The sequence below is a fragment of the Planococcus citri genome, chromosome 4 (assembly GCF_950023065.1).
Source record: "Planococcus citri chromosome 4, ihPlaCitr1.1, whole genome shotgun sequence".
NCBI classification, from domain to species: Eukaryota; Metazoa; Arthropoda; class Insecta; order Hemiptera; family Pseudococcidae; genus Planococcus; species Planococcus citri.
The window spans coordinates 21,672,610-21,689,601 of NC_088680.1; the positions used below are offsets into that span (position 1 = coordinate 21,672,610).

The 16,992-nt window shown below is 35.5% G+C and overlaps 1 protein-coding gene across 1 annotated transcript; it reads right to left on the bottom strand.

The window, feature by feature from the left end:
• Positions 1-628: 628 nt before the first annotated feature.
• On the bottom strand, positions 629-15,505 carry LOC135843486 (luciferin sulfotransferase-like). Its single transcript, XM_065361398.1, has 7 exons — positions 15,347-15,505; positions 2,040-2,275; positions 1,855-1,954; positions 1,618-1,762; positions 1,308-1,428; positions 1,106-1,200; positions 629-990 (listed from the first exon to the last, which is right to left on the bottom strand). The coding sequence occupies exons 2-7, from the start codon at positions 2,254-2,256 to the stop codon at positions 688-690; spliced, it is 981 nt and encodes a 326-aa protein (XP_065217470.1). The 5' UTR covers positions 2,257-2,275; positions 15,347-15,505; the 3' UTR covers positions 629-687.
• Between the last annotated feature and the right edge of the window lie 1,487 nt (positions 15,506-16,992).

Genomic DNA, 16,992 nt, shown 5'->3' on the forward strand with positions numbered 1-16,992 from the left:
ACAGTTTTTTATTGCAATTTTTGCAGTTTCGATTTTAAAAAAAGTAAAAAAAAACTTTTATGGCAAAATTTTGCTAACAAAAACTGTTTTTTTCTTTTTCAACTTTCAACAGTTTCAGTTCATACAAAAAAGTAAAATTATTTTTGATTTTGGTCTAAAAAAAAGTCTGATCTTTTTATAAACTTATCAAACTTGAATAGAAGCTTGATTACAATTATTATTCTTACATACAAAAAGGCAGGTAAGTAAGTATCTCAAGTATTCACCAAACAGTAGAGTTCTAGAAGGTAGAAATGTATTAGAAGGTTAAGTAATGGAGCAAAAGAAATCCAGCCAGCAGTAAGTTATTGAGTGATTTTAGTAAATTGAATGTTCAGTAGGTAAGGTAAGTGGTGCACTGGCACATGCAATTTTCACAAGAGGTCTTTTCTACCTTGCTGGGTTCATGATCCCCCTTCTGGCCCTGAAGCTGCCGCCAAATTACCAACTTAAGTAGTACTAAGGCACTACAGAAGATATTAATTTAGAAGAGCATTATTTTATTATTGCCAGAAGAAATTTCTAATTATCAGAAACAGAAACCATTTTAATTCAATACACAGATAAATTTAATTCAATTACCACAACCCTGTAAAATAAGTCAATATATTTTTTTACAATTAAGTAAGTACATATATGTTTTTTCAATCATAGATACTCATAGAACTCAAAATCAGTCCCAGCGATGTATTTTTTTGACCATGTATCAAACCGGGCAATCATTTCTGGTGTCATTTTTTCCTTCCATTGTCCACTGTAACCTTTCCTAATAAAATTGGCATCCTCTCGTTTATCAATGACTCCAAACCGGGTCAATTGTTTTTCTTGATTGACAGCTGAGTTATGTTTCATATTTTTGTAATCTAAATGATCTGCCAAATCCATAGCTTGCTCCGAAGTTAAGCTAGTTTCTAAGTAATCCGCTACTTTATGTACCACTGATAATAAATCCTGAAGAAAATTATAAAACCATTTTTTACAGGGGGGAAAAAACTAGGATAGTGAAATTTTAAATATTTTTTGATAATGATACATCAATCAGTAAATCTAAGTACTGTAGACCTACTTCTTTCATTTTTTCGTATTTTAGAAATAACACATTGTGAGTTTTCTGAAATGCCCAAAAATCAAGAACGTGTGGCCAATATGGATTATAAACACCTGAAATATAATTAAGATATATGTAGGTAACGACAAAAGAAAGGAATTAGAAGACCTAAATGGCACATCATAATATTAAGCTAACTAGGAATTTCATTTTTTTTTACATTTATCTCGAATGAATATCTCTGCAAATTCTTCAAATGTTCCATCGTATCCACTGATCATACTGCAGAAATGGTATTTGGAGATAACCACATCTTTCGGATTACGGTAAACATAAATTATCTGAAATAAAAATTCTGGGAATAAGAAATTCTACTTTCACTCAAAAGATATTATAGGTATGTCGCACACTCTAAAGAAAGTTCTTTGCTAAAACTTTTTTAGGGGTGTACCTACCTACTCGATATTTCTGCACACCCTGTAGGTACTTAGTTAGGTATTGCATTTTCAATATTATGTAAAAGTACCAACCTTGGGTTTTACAGTCCACAACTTCCTAGGTAATAATTCAAACGGTATGTGAGTTTTTATAAATCTTGGTGATTCAGCATTGGCCACTTTATCGACAGTCCAAAACTCTTTACCAAATCGTGATTGTCCTGTAATAGCAGCTAATCTAAAAGAATTTCAATTCACAGAAACCAAAATTTTATTATACAAATTCACAAGAGCTCGATGATGGATTGATTGATGAACATCAGAACTTACTCTAAATACATGAACCGTTTATGAAGATCATTTTCTTTGGCAGCATCGTAATTTAAATTATTGCATAATAACCAAACCATTTCTTGGGTCCATGTACTTCCTGAATGATTTTTTTTTTCAATAATAATTCTATTTGATAAATAAATTGGCAGAAATCATTCATGAATAAGTTCTAAAATGCTTACCACTTCTAGGAACTGAAATAATCCATACATCATCTTCACGAACATCCATATTGAGAATTTCATCGGCCCATTCAGCGTATGGTTTCGTGAACATAACATGTTTAGGCCCCACCATAATTTCGCCAAATGCTGCATTAATCTTCTTTATTTTGCCTTTCGCAGTTTCTAATTCGGGATCAAATGGAACTGGTGAGATTTCAATGGTACTCGAATCCATATTCGCAGTCAAAGGTCAACTATTTAGAATCGAAATTCAAGCATTAAATTCAATTACGTATGTACCTCTTACCTAAATTCAGAGATTTTTTGTGAGCGCATGGGAGAGTAAATTTTTAAAATATCAAAAAATGGAAATAAGACCTGAAAAAAATGAAAGCGTGTTCCAAAATTGCACGAGTTCGGCAACAGTTATGTTTCAGCGTTGCAGTACCTAATCTTGATGCAGTGACACGTGTTGCATATGAGGTACCTAGCTACCTACTCAACTTACCTGTGTTTGATGCAGTGGTGTAGCAAAGTATGCAATTTTTTTTAGAATTAGAGAGACAGATTGGAGGCCAACGAGTTTTAAAAATAAGATAGCCTTTTTTAATACACCTTCATCTGTTCCTCATCTTCTTCTCTCTAATACTGACCTCTTATACAATGTTTTCACAGTAACCATACCGAAACCGGAATGACTTGCTGATTATGCGAGGAAAAAAAATCAATACATTCAACTCCATCTAAATACTCGTAGGTGAATATTTAAATCATGTACAGGGATGCACAAAAGTCAGCTTGCATCCTCGAAAAAATGAAGTCGAGGCTGAAGAATTTTACTGTCATGTTGAAGGAGTCGTTTTAAAAAAATTGAGCTCCCTGCCCCAGATGAGGAAGTTTTAGATGTTTTAGATGGGTTCTTTCGGTAGGCTTGTTTTCGAAAAACAGACACGAGACGTGGTATTTCATCACTGATCCTCCCCATCTGCATAATCCTGGTGGATATTATAGTCAGTACAATAGGTACATGTGCACTGTGCGGTGTTACAGAAGGGTGATTTTAAGTTTTTTTGCCTCCTTGGATGAAAATTAATTTGATTTCAGACCCTTTTTTTAATTCCTAACCAAGCTTTAAAAAATCACAAATTGAACAAGAATTGTTCGACCAATTTGTAAATTCCAGAAAAGAAAATCGAAATTTCAAAGAAGATATCTACCGGAGCAGTATTTTTGGCAAGATATCATCTGGTAAGACTACTGTGAGAATATTCTTACTTTATGCCTGTTACCGTAATATAATAAATCACTACTTCAAAGGGGAGAACTAAGAAATACTCCGAGGAGAATAACTTACCTGGCTAGCTCAGCAGGACGGCGTTATAAGAATAGACCACAAGTTGTGGATTAAATCGACACATTTGCATACACAAAAGGCATTTAATCCGATTAAACAGTGTCCCATTGGACGTTTAACACAAAATAAGAACAGATTAACATAATTCAAACAAGATTATCACCATAATTAACAAAGATTCACAGATTACAACGTATGTTGGTCTGAGAATTAATATCTCAGTGCATCCGAGCACTTCTTTAACACGATAGTCCATCTCTCTGGCCACAAGAAACAGAACTACGCCGTTCCACACGCTCGTAGCTGCGTCTAGGGTGCAGCTCCGAGTAGGACAACGCAGTGTTACCATAGGGAGTAATACATAATAGTACACACAGGCAGGTTAGGCATATGAGGATATAACATATGCCCCTCCGAGATTAGCTTTGATGATGAGCTTCTTCATCGGAGACAATTACGGATACATTATATACCACATATGAGCTAGAACCTGACTATGAGTAATATTATGGGTATATACTTCTGCCCCCCGTATTTTCTACGATGAGAAAATTACGAGAGAGACAAAAGTGTGTTAAATTTAGAGGTGTGAGGTTAAGCGCTATTCACAACGCCGTATTGCACCAATTGGCCACCAGTAACTGGCACCCTAAGGCACCAAATCACCAACGCACCAACCAATAACAATACGTCACCATGAACGCATACTAAACGACACTAAGACAGGATCAAAAGAGAGTTGAAGAAACTTCGGCAGGTAACACCGCGTTTTGATCACAAATGGATCGAAAACAAGGGAGGGAGTGTGGAAGGCGAGTTCTTCCCTTCTCTGAACATAATAGTTCGTGGAAGGGGGGAAGGGGAGCTGTTTGTCATATACCATGATATGAAAAAAACAGACGATGTTAAAAAGGGAAAGTTTTGGAGAGCCTAGGCTAAAAGTGCTAATTGTTGGGAAAAAAGTTTGCACAAATGGCAACTGCTATCATAAGCAGGGAATAGAAATGACACAAATGGTCATTTGGGTTCAGAATTATCACAATGGATATTTTGAACGGACAGGGTACAACAGTATACAACTTAAAAGATAACACAACTTAAAATCTAACAAGTACTCAATTCCAATTATCATCGGTTCATTTGGTCGTGTGGCTTTTAGACTGTTGAAACCCCGCTGTTGATTGGTATAGTACAATAACACAAGAAAAAATTCAAACAAAAAAAAAAAAATGAAAAATTTACAGTGAGCAATCTGTATGTTACAATGCACAGAAATAAATAACAGCAGAAAGTTACATCAATAAATAATAAATACATTTGGCATCAATCTCAAAAAAAATAAAAATAAAAAAATTAATAAAATACAAAGAAAATGTTGAAAAATTTACAAAGAAAAATAGCATAATTATGTGGGAAACAAATCATTGGGTTTTTTTGACTTTTAATATTGAAAAGTTGTGTGAGAAAGAGAGCTTATTATAAAGCATTCTCATTTATAGCGTTTGGTACTTGTAGAAATTGATTTTCAGAATCGAAAATACTTCTCAACAATTGACTTATAATTTGAATTTTAGCATCAAAATTTCAAATTCGGACAACTGTAGGTTGTGACGTTGTGTTCTTAGGATATTCTTGAGTATCATAACTCGTAAATATTCGATGAAAGAGGTATGGTGGAAGATACATATCTACGTGATAGTAGACATCATGTAGATTTTCTCATCTTGTTGAATCACGAATCAGCAATTTGATGAAAATTTACCCTTTCATAGGAAGGTAATTAAACTGAAGTTGAAAAATTTCAATCTTCAATTCTCTGAATTGAATGTGTGTTGGGACATGCAGCACATCTGTAGTTGGTAAGGTAAATTTATGAGAAAAAAAAATGGGAAGAATGCATTCATCATAGAATGGATTTTTGAAGATGTTTTAGGGAAGGGTATTTTTAATTTCCAACTCGTCATGTTTTGAGAATTTGATCACTTCACATGGTTGAAGTTTTGGAAATTCACTCTACTCTGGGCCAAAAAGCAACTAATTGTGCAAGTTTGACACCTGGATACCACATATTCGGGGCATACATTATATCCGGTGTTTTTGTAGAGTGGATTTTCTCTCTCAAAAATAAAAATTCATCATAGAATTCATTTTTGGAAAAAAATTCCATGCTAGATCCTTGAACTATTAAGATTTATAGCCGAAGGGGGGAGGGGGTGGAAATTTCTTGCCCCTGTTGATGGTTATATTCTCTCCAATTAATTTGAAAGAAAAATTCACCATGGAATTTATTTTCAAATGAAACTGTTTGGAATCTTGGAAAACTACTATCTGATTTTTTCAGCTGAGAAAATCTACCCTATCTTGGATCAAAATTTGGGAATAGGTGCTAGATGTACCTATTTTGGCTGAAAGTAAAGTATTTTGGAGCATACGTTACATCTGCCTTTGGTAGGGTAAATTCTCTCTCAAAAATTTGTATAATTCATTACGAATCAATTTTCTGAGAAAAGAATTTTGTGGGGGTTATCTGTAAGGTGAAAAGTTGCTTGTTTTGGAAATTATTTGAGTATAATAACTCGTAAATTTCAAAACGAGAAAGCAATGTGGTATTGGTGGTTTTAGTGCCACTGCTTTCACTTCTCGGGAGTGTTATCGTTTATTTTCAGATTTCAACATGTTTCAATTTGGATGGAAATGTCTACGTGATATTATTCACCGTGTGTACATTTTCCATCTTGTTGAAATGAGAATCAGCAGTTTGGTGAATTTTTCGAGATACAGTAAATACATATCTTTTCAAAATTCAACCAGTCTGTTGATTTGTCTTGTTGGGTTGGGTATTGAAAAATTTCAATTTTCCCACTCAACAACTGACTGATGCGAGTTTTACCCTATCTCTGTGAAAACAATGGGTATATTGAATTCGAAAAATTTCAAATTTCAATTTTTGGATATGACTTGGGGAGTTGAATTAAATTCACTATGGAATCAATTCTTTTGGGAATGGTTTGGGACAGGGTTATTTTCTTCAGAGAAATGACCTCACTTGGAACCAAAATGCAACTATGTGCCATTTTGGTCCCCTTAGAGTACCACATATCGGGGCATATGTTATATCGTTTGTTTTTGTAAGGTAATCTCTCCCAAAAAAAAAAATCAATAAATTCAGTATCGAATCTATTTTTGAAAGTTTTGGGAAAACGTCATATAGTGAAAATTCAGGATGGTGGGAATTTTGGCCTATCTTGGTTTGAATTTTGAAAATCAGTATCGAAATTCTATTCTTACCTGCTTGGAGTGGACACAAACTTCCTTGAAAAAATTTCTCGAAAAATTTCACAATGGAATTATTTTTCAAGATGGACTATTTCAGTTCTATTGGAATCAATGGCAGGGGGGAGGGGGAAGTCCTTGCCCCTGCTGAGGGTGTTTTTCAACTGGTAGGGATTTTTGAGCAAAGATTACAAGTCAAAAATTTGTCAAAATTTGCATAATCACAAGTTTATGAGGTTTTTTGAGTGTAAACTTCCCCAGGAAACTTTGCCCTACCTTATGGTGGATAAATGACACTGAAACATTTCAGTTATCATGGTTTGGGACACATGTTATCTTGGTTACTTGGATAAATTTTCCAAAAAACCAAAAAAAAAAAAAAAAGGAAAAAAGGAAGAAAAAAAATGCATTCAGTATCGAATTGCATTTTTTTCAAATTGCAAAATTTTGAAATGATTTCTCCCAACCTATTAAAATTAATAGTTTGAGATCGTGGAAAATACTCTTACTCCATTTGACAACATTGTCATCTGGTTTGGAATTTTAATGTGGAAAATTTTGGTTCCAAAATTTTCACTGGTTTGGGAAAAATTCACTTGAAGTAATTTTCTAAGACTTGGCTTTTTGAAAATTTTCAAGTAAATTTTTAACTCGTAGTTATTTGAGTATTTGGAAAAACCTTTGGTACAAAAATTGCTCAAGATTGAGCACTTTCTGGTGGAATTCCTATTCTCAATTTGGGTGCTCGTAAATTTCAACCACTGTGTTGCAAAAAAATAGTGTCATTTCGGCTCAGTGGTTGAACTGGGGTGAGAAATGGATTAAGGGTCTTTCGCACTATTGGCTTCAGATACCTTGGTAGGGCTGAGGTGTGTGACAGAGAGCTTGCACCCCTCACAGAGATGATCGAGGATTTCAGTCATTTCTGAAATCTAACAGAGAAGGTGATGGGGGGGGGGGGGTTAGTCAGACAGAATTCTTGCGAAAATAATAAAATACTACCGGAAATGCGTGAAAAAAGCAATACTAGGGATAAATAATATGTCTGTCAAGTTGGCGTTGGGAGCCTCGTTGACACGTTTACGTTAACACTTTGATTTTATATTTTAAAAGCATAAAATAACGATTGTACTCACCAAGTATCAGGAACTTCAGGTATCAGGAACTGTCAGCTCACATTAGAAATTAAAAAACGACAACGATTATACATACGCGAACGACACATTCTATTATTAGAAAAAAAAATCACGTCACTTGGAAAAAAAAACTTAAGATTTCCAAAAACTGGAAAACTTCAAAAGAAATCAGCATAATAAACATTTTTCACAAAAGGAAAAAAAAATGATTATGCTTTCTTACAAATAGCATCAAAAGTAAGAAGAAACACATGTATAATAACAGTGTAGGTAAAACAATTTCAAATAAAAGGAATAAAAATTATCCAACATTGGATTTGATACAAGCAGGAACACAAAAGAAATGATCGGAGAGCTCATAGCAGAATCGCTTGTTGGCTCGTGTGCTTATCACACTCACCCTACCCCGCACCTTCTAACAAACTGCCAAGACAGATGTCTCAGTGCCAGGATGGCGGCAAAATGCATAATGCGGCCTGTGCTGACGAGCTAGTCGCTGGAACACAAAGGACTACGTAGTTGTAAAATTACAACTGCGTAGTACCAGGGTTTCTAAACTTGGGGTAAAATTTGGAATTTTCAGAATTTTTGAAAAATGACAAATGCATTTTTGACTCAAATTTTCTGAAAATTGTGAATTTTTGAACAATTTTGGACACAAAATCATATTTGATGACGCATTATTCGTTGATGGGGGAAAACATTATTCAAGATTGAATAAATGTTTTTTGGAGTTAAAATTGGTGTTTTTGAGAGATCTGAAAAATGACAATGCATTATTTTTGGCTCAGATTTCCCAAAAATTACGAGTCATGGGAAAAAATACTCTTCAACATTGAATAAGTATTTTTGAATTGGAAACTTGCATTTTCTGGGTATTTGAAAAATGACCATGCATTTTTGATTCAAATTTCCCAAAAATTGTGAATTTTTGAACAATTTTGGACTCAAAATCATATTTGAAACCAAATTACTCGTTTTCATGGGAAAAAATACCATTCAACATTGAATTGGTATTTTTTGGGCACAAAACTTGCGTTTTTGAGACATTTGAAAAATGACTATGCATTCTTGGCTCAAATTTTCTCAAAATCACGAATTTTTGAACAATTTTGGACTCAAAATCATATTTGATGTCGAATCATTCGTTTGAAGGATGGGAAATTGCTGAAAAATGGAATCTATTGATTATTATAAGTCAATAAATTACTCATCTGTTGAAAATGACCATTTATTATAAAATAGGTATTTATTGAACAACATGGGGAAGCTTATTATAGCTAAAAATGACAATGCATTCTCAACTATTTACAAGGCAGTGGTGACTGTGGTTTCCATTTGTTGTTCTATAGAGTCTGTGGGGGTGTCAAAATTGACATTTGCCCCAGCTGACATTGATGGAGTGGAGATGCTGTTATTCACAGTATCGTGAGTTTGAGCATCGGAAGTGGGGGGAGATTGTACAGTGGGGGTGTTATTAACAACACTCACCCCTGTTGAAGTACTTGGTTCTTGGTCCCAAACTGGCTCTAGGTGAATTTCAACCTGAATTTCAAGTTGATTTTCAGCTTAGGGTGTGACAGGATCGTCATTACTTTAGGACTTAGGACAGAGTTTATTGTGGGGGGGTTTCTTCATCCTCAGATTCCTCTGATGAACTGCTTTCAGAATCGGAAGCGTGAATCGGCTCCAGCCCATGTTTATTAAAAATTAGAGCAATGGGATTCGAGGTAGGAGGGGGGTGAGATGGGATTTTAACATGGAATTTCTCTCTGGGATGCTCAGGTTTTGCATTATTCGCAGATTTCTGAGCATCAGAGTTGGAATTTTTAGTTTCTGACTGACCAAACTTCTTTTTAGGGGTAAGGGTGATTAAGACATCGTGTTCGTTGACGTTTCCACCTAACATTTTCCTAAATTGGCGTTGGAGGGTAGCCATATCAGGGAGTTCAACTTCCTTGGAACCATCGTTATTATAAACTGGGGTTCCAAATTGTTGGTGGTTAGTCTTGGAGTAAGCTGGACCTGAGAACACAATAGGTACCTCGTTTTCTGGGTCAACATCATCGTTAGAGAAAAATTCCAGCTTACTGATGAGTTTTTCCACAGATTGGCCATCTTCCTTAAGGTAAATTCTATACTCAAGGGGGGCTTTGCTCACCAGAAGATCGACTATGCATTCTTCAATGGCATATTTTTGTTTCATGAGCGTTTTAGCCCAACGAATCATTTGGTCAGCCATTTCTTTAGGACCTGAGGGGGATCGGAATCGTAATTCGCACTCCCTAAGTGCAGCATTTTGATGGGCTTTGTCCCAATAAAAATAGAAAAATTTCTGGAGAAGCATATCGTAAGAAATCACATTCTCTACTTTGCTTCTCCAGGTGTCGGCATTTTTTGCTTTCACTGCTCCGATGAACAAGAATATTTTGTGAGCTTCCACAACATTCAAGTTCTCGAAGTATTTTTCAAATTGTGAAACGAATTCGTGGGGGAAAAATTTCCTAGACTCATCATAAAAAATACCTGCACTTTTCAGGGAGGCTGAATCAAATGGCATGGTTTTGGACTTCGGCGCATTAATAGCGTTGCTGCAATTGTGAGAGCCACCAAATTGGGCTTTTTTCACTTTTGCAAGCTCCGAAGCCATCACCTGGTAGTCTGCCACGTGTTGATCCATTTTGGCATTCCTATCTTCCCTATCTTTGCAAAATTCGCGTGCAGTATTCGCTGCGAGTTCGCGGGCTTCTGAGGCTGTATTAGTGGCTAGGGTGGCATGTTCTTCAGCTGTTTTGACAATATTGTCAGCCCAAGAACTGCATTTTTGTTCAAATTTCTTGAACTGTTTGTGGGTTTTTTTAATTGCTTTGGTATTAGCAGTCAATACCTTAGCAACCACCTCCTTATCCTTCTCTAATTCGTGAATGTACTTATCATGTACAGCCTGGCCTGCCCTAACTTTCTTAATCATCTGCACCTGCGATGACCACGTGTCCTTGAATAATCCCAGAAGTGGATCGTTAGTATCAACGTCTTCTGGCAATTCTGGGAATTCTAGATCGTCAGTACAGACGATGACAGAATTCTTCTGTTGCAGTTGTTGGTCACTTTGTGCATTCGATTCAGGAATAGGCTTAGAAGGAGGAGGGAGGGTGATTTTAGCTAAATTAGTGGATTCAGAGTCGTCAGCATCGACCTCCTCTGAATCCTCTCCATCCACCTCAGAATCGAGTGGAGAAACTGGAGAATTATCCCTACTTTTGAAAAATGAGATGTAGGAAAATGGGCTTAAATTATTAGTAATCTCAGCCTGTTGGGTGACAGGATCGCTAGTATTCTGTTCACAAATGGAATTAGAATCACGATCCTGCGAATTATTTACATAGTTTGGGCAAGACTTTTTGTGTCTACCTAATACACAGAGACAGTGGTAGAATCTTGGCATCTTAGGAAAAATTCACAAAAAGCACAGAAAAAAAAAATCGCGGAAATATGCACAGTATTTAAAAGCAAAAAATAAGCTGAGCAAAAAATAAATATGCACACTTTGAAAAAAATTAAAAAGCAAGAAAGCAAAAACGAGTAGTAATCTCCGAGGTACGTGAATACTACACACACGAGGCACATAAAATAACTGCCGGATTTAGGCGCGAAGTGTTCTTGGAATAGAAAAGGGTGCGGCTGCAGCAACAGCACAAGCGGTGTGATGTGGCCGCGTCCATTGGTATAGGGAGGGTGAGGTAGCTATAACAGGCCGTTATGACAGTGGCTTGCAACGTGGTAAGCTAGCTACGAAACGTCCGTTGTTGTTAGGGTGGGGTGTGGTAGGTACAACAGCACAATATGGCGTGATGTATCTGCTGCACTGTGATTGGTTCGCGACTTCGCGCTCTTTCTATGACCTTCACGCTGTTTTTGGTACCAAAATTGGCGCGATCCTATGCTGGGAGGTGGCAGGGGTAGCGGAGGTATAGATTGCACCACGTTTTTGCGGCTTTAAGTAGGTTTTGACTATGCAAACCTACCTAAAACTGACGAGCACGTTTTCACGTTCTCTATGACCTTCACGCTGTTTTTGCAACCAAAATTGGCGCGATCCTGCGTTGGGTGGTGGCAGGGGTAGCAGAGGTATAGAGGGACCACGTTTTCACGTTTTTAAGTAGGTTTTGACTATGCAAACCTACCTAAAATAGATCGAAGATGAAAAGAAAAAGATACTCATTTTTCAGTTAGAATCAACTTTATTTGAGTTTGAAATATTTACACACGATGGTATAAAATATCTATTATGATATTACATATGATGATGTGAATATCTGAGTAAGGTTAATATATAATAATATCAACTCTCACACTGACTAAAAATAAATTATACCTAAATTTATTGTCCTTACAAGGGGACAAACACAAATGGTTTTTTCAGTGGGAAATTTCCACTCTTTGTTGCAATTTCACACACAATGGTGTGAAATTTCAACTGGGAATGGAAATTTAAAGGCAGATGACGAGTGTAAGTCACCAATCTGTCTTTTTCGAAGATTATTGGGCGCCAATGTGAGAATATTCTTACTTTATGCCTGTTACCGTAATATAATAAATCACTACTTCAAAGGGGAGAACTAAGAAATACTCCGAGGAGAATAACTTACCTGGCTAGCTCAGCAGGACGGCGTTATAAGAATAGACCACAAGTTGTGGATTAAATCGACACATTTGCATACACAAAAGGCATTTAATCCGATTAAACAGTGTCCCATTGGACGTTTAACACAAAATAAGAACAGATTAACATAATTCAAACAAGATTATCACCATAATTAACAAAGATTCACAGATTACAACGTATGTTGGTCTGAGAATTAATATCTCAGTGCATCCGAGCACTTCTTTAACACGATAGTCCATCTCTCTGGCCACAAGAAACAGAACTACGCCGTTCCACACGCTCGTAGCTGCGTCTAGGGTGCAGCTCCGAGTAGGACAACGCAGTGTTACCATAGGGAGTAATACATAATAGTACACACAGGCAGGTTAGGCATATGAGGATATAACACTACGCGATCATTCGACTCAAAAACAATCAAAATTTAATATTTTTGGAGCCTCCAGCGAGTTTTCAAATTTACGAATTGGTCAAAAATTCACTTTTTTGAACTGACGACTTAAAATGGTAGAGAGGGTATCCAAGCACCAACCATAGTTATGGGTCCTAAAAATCATTTTTCGCCTTCATAGAGTTATTTAAAGTTTCTGGAGAAATTTGAAAGCTCTCCGGAGGGTTCAGAAAGGTTGAGGTTGTTTTCAAGCGAGGTAACCGTGTCCTAAAGTTCATTTTTAGCCTTTCAAAGATGAGATGATGTTTGTTCAGAAAATTGAAAAATCGTAGGAGGCTCCAAAATGGTTCAAAACTAACATATGTAGTTGTTGATGTGTTTGAGTTGCATTAAAAGTACCTAATTGATTAATTTAGAACAGCCCAACTTTGTTCAAAAAAAAAATTATATTTCACGAAAAAGCTTGAAAATTGTCCATAAACTTGGAGCTTTCTTTGAAATTTTTAAAAATTTTCCAAAAATCCAAAAAGCATATTTTGATATGAAATATTGAGAAAAAATGAAAATTTTCTCTGCATACCTACTGGTACCTATAAGCTCATAAGTTTACAGTTTTTTGTCTTCTTCTGCGAATTGTTATCATCACAGGTAAATCAGTTTCTCTGACATCGCAACATAAATGATGTAGGTACTTACAATGTAGTGTTTCGAGTGTTGATATTAGTCTAGACACGAATTTTTACCGGTTACGTCATTTGAAAGAGGGATCAGGGGTTCCCAAATTTGCAAAGATTCAATTTATTTGATGAAAATTTGTAAAAAATAAAAAAAAGTAACAAAGGTCCAAATTCAAGTTGATTGAGCAGTTGAGCTTTTTTAATGATTATTATCATGATTAAGTAGGTACATACATACTACATAGTATGTATTACTTAAGTACGATTCCGAGAAGAAAAATATTGACCAATTTGGATGAGAAGAATTGTGAAAAATTTTGTTTTTTGTAGGTAGGTATTTTTGAAGGTGTTCCATTTTAAACTATGCAAAAAATTCTGAAAAAATATTATCATTGCTGTTCTCAGAAGACGTAAGTACGCAGACAATTAGATATACAGCGTTTCAAATTAGATAAATCGTTTTCTATCGTAGTATTGTCTTTTCCGTTTCAGTGCCTTTTCGTTATTTTGACTATTTGTTGGTGCATATTATAAATAGTGTGTAAATGTGATTTGAGATAAAGAATCAAGTTCAAAAGTACAATATTTTAATTGCATAAGCGTATTACTTGCGACAATTGAGAAAGGGAAGTTATTCTACGTGATAAGTACACATTTATTACGTGTTAAAAATCAAATAATGTCCAGTAGGTACTAAAGTAAGGCTAAAAACGAAGAAACGTTGAGATTGCCCTTCGGCTTGTCCAGCGCACATTTGTCCTTCGACTTGGCCAAATTGCAGACAGCTGTACTTTTATCACGCTAGTCGAGATATTTTACAGGATAATACAAGCAAAATTTGACATTTTCTCCCTCCCCACGCCTCAACACCACCCCCACCAAAAAATAAGTCCAGATTTGAACTCTGCGGTCTCGAAAACATATCGAACCATAGTACACGATAATACATATGTATAAGCAAAATTTGACATTTCCCCCTCCCCACACCTCACCCTCCACCTCTACAAAAAAATAACTCCAGATTCGAATTCTACGGCCTCGAAAACATATTAATCGACATATTACACATCTGTGAGGGTCGAATCCTAATTATCGCCGTTTTAAGGGGGTCAGGGCCCACAGTGGGGGGGATTGAATTGAGGCCAATACTAGAAAAGGGATCTGGGACACCTATATAAATGATTCCCACTTGAAATTTTCCAAAAAAATTATTTTTGTTTTTCAAAATTATGCATATCAAAATTGACCTTTTTTTTGAGAATTACCCATCTTTACTGGCTCATTTTTCAGCCCAAAAATGAGCGTTTTCTGAGAAAAGGGTGCACTTTGGCGAAAATCTGACACCGGAAATGAATTCGTCGTCTTGAAACCCTCCTCTACCTCACGACAAAATATATTGAATCGATTTACGACAAAAAGTTCCATTGCCCAAAAAAATGCATTTGAACTAGGTAACTCTTGGTATTTAAAAACAAGTAAAAGGTGACGATGGTTGCTCGGTTTTCATCGACTTTACCACAGGAGCACTATAGTAACCGACTATATCCGTTTCGCCACGATCGATAATTTTTTACTAGTTTAAAAAAAATACAAAATTGTCTATTATGACATAAGACTGTTCAAAATCCCCCCCCCCTTGAAGTCTCAATTTCGCCGAACCGTTTATACTTATACCTACATACAATACCTACTCGTACATATACGTGTTAGTACACTAGGTAGGTAGTTTAAATTAAACATAGAAAAGAGAAAAAAGATAGAAAGGGTGCACAATGAAGTACCTATGTATGTAAAATACAGACTTATGCAGATAAATCTTATACTTACTTACCTTTATAAAAAATCACAGGATCAATAATAAGCGTTAAATTAATTGAACATTTAACTGTAGTATGTATACTCTTAACACAGAACTGGTCTTACGCGATTTTCGCGGTCTGAACGTCTTTCTAGTAGTGATAGTCCGGGTGTACAAAGTACGTACCTATGTAGATAGTGGGTGTTCCTAGGTAAATATGCCGATGGCTCACAATTCGACAGTAAGTCTCGAATAGTTACTTTGCTAATCGCGTCAGCAAAAATTTTTATAGACTGTGCAAGTGAACATTTTTTGCATTTTACATATTTTTGTTTGCGTACGGTGAAGTTTATCATTACAACACTTGGAGAAGGTACGAAATCTAAAAAGAACCGCTTTCTAAGCGGACATCACATCTCGAATGTGTTTTTATATTGATTGATATGGCTGTATGTTGCCTAAAACCTACCCACGGAAGTCGAATTTTGACATTTCGAGTGATTTTGGAACCTTCAGCGTGATTTTCGATTTCTCTAGATTTTAAAAATGTCTGCAGGAGGCATGAAAATAATTTTGGTCAACTAGAAATCGAGTCGGTTGTGGCTTATTAGAGATGATTTCCAAACGGACGTCTGGAGTACGTTTTTTTCTTCTTTCTTGACCAGCATTCTTCTCTCATCTTTAAAAATATAAATTGGTTAAAAAACGCATATAGTAAGGTGTCCGCCTGGAAATCGGTTTAAATATGGTCATTCCACGTCAATTTGACCATGAAGTATTTTTTTGAAATTTTTTCTGTGGAAAGACCATCCGAAGGGATGACCAATGGCGCAAATCGCCGCCCTGTAGCCCTTTTTTAGAGGTTGCTAGGGGGTGTCAAAGTTTTCAGTGAACTTGAAATATCATCCATTTCTGCAGCAGTGGATTACTCGATAACCGCAATACCTACCAAAATTGAACTTTTTCCAATAGTTAGGGATTTCGACAGGCTTTTGGGTAATATCATAAAAATCAGTTTTGCCACTTTTTTTCGTACGAAAAATTAGCTCGAAAAGTTTCAAAACGTAGTTTTTATATCGTTCCAATTCTCAAAAATTCTGAAAAAAATATACCTATTATGAACAACTTCTCATGCTGAACAACATATTAAAAAATTAGGATGGCATTATGTCGTAAAGTTGATTTTAAAAAAATTGAAAATTTGCGAAAAAATGCTATTTTTTGATTTAAAACATGAAAAAAAGTTTTGATTGGTGAAGTTGACCCATTTGACCCCTATTTTTACGTACCCGTTGAAAAAGTTGAAAAACCCCTTTCACTCAATAAAATGAACTCATCACAAAAAAATCAAAATTCGAAAACATTCAAAAAATAAACGAATTTTAATTTTTTTTGCTAAGAGTGTAATTTTTATCAACTTTTTCATGAAATACGTCAGAAAGAGGTCAAAATAAGACAACTGAATAAATTTAAACTTTTTTTAATGTTTGGAATTATAAATTGAATTTTTTCGAATATTTATTTAAAATGACTAAGTAATTTTTTTCAAGTTTTTAAAAGTCAGCGTGACTAAAATTTTGGAATGACTCCAGGTGCAAAAAACATATCTTTGTCAAAACAGAAAAAATGATGTTGAAATTTTTTTTATGGATCCCAAGAACTTTGGGTAATAAAATTTA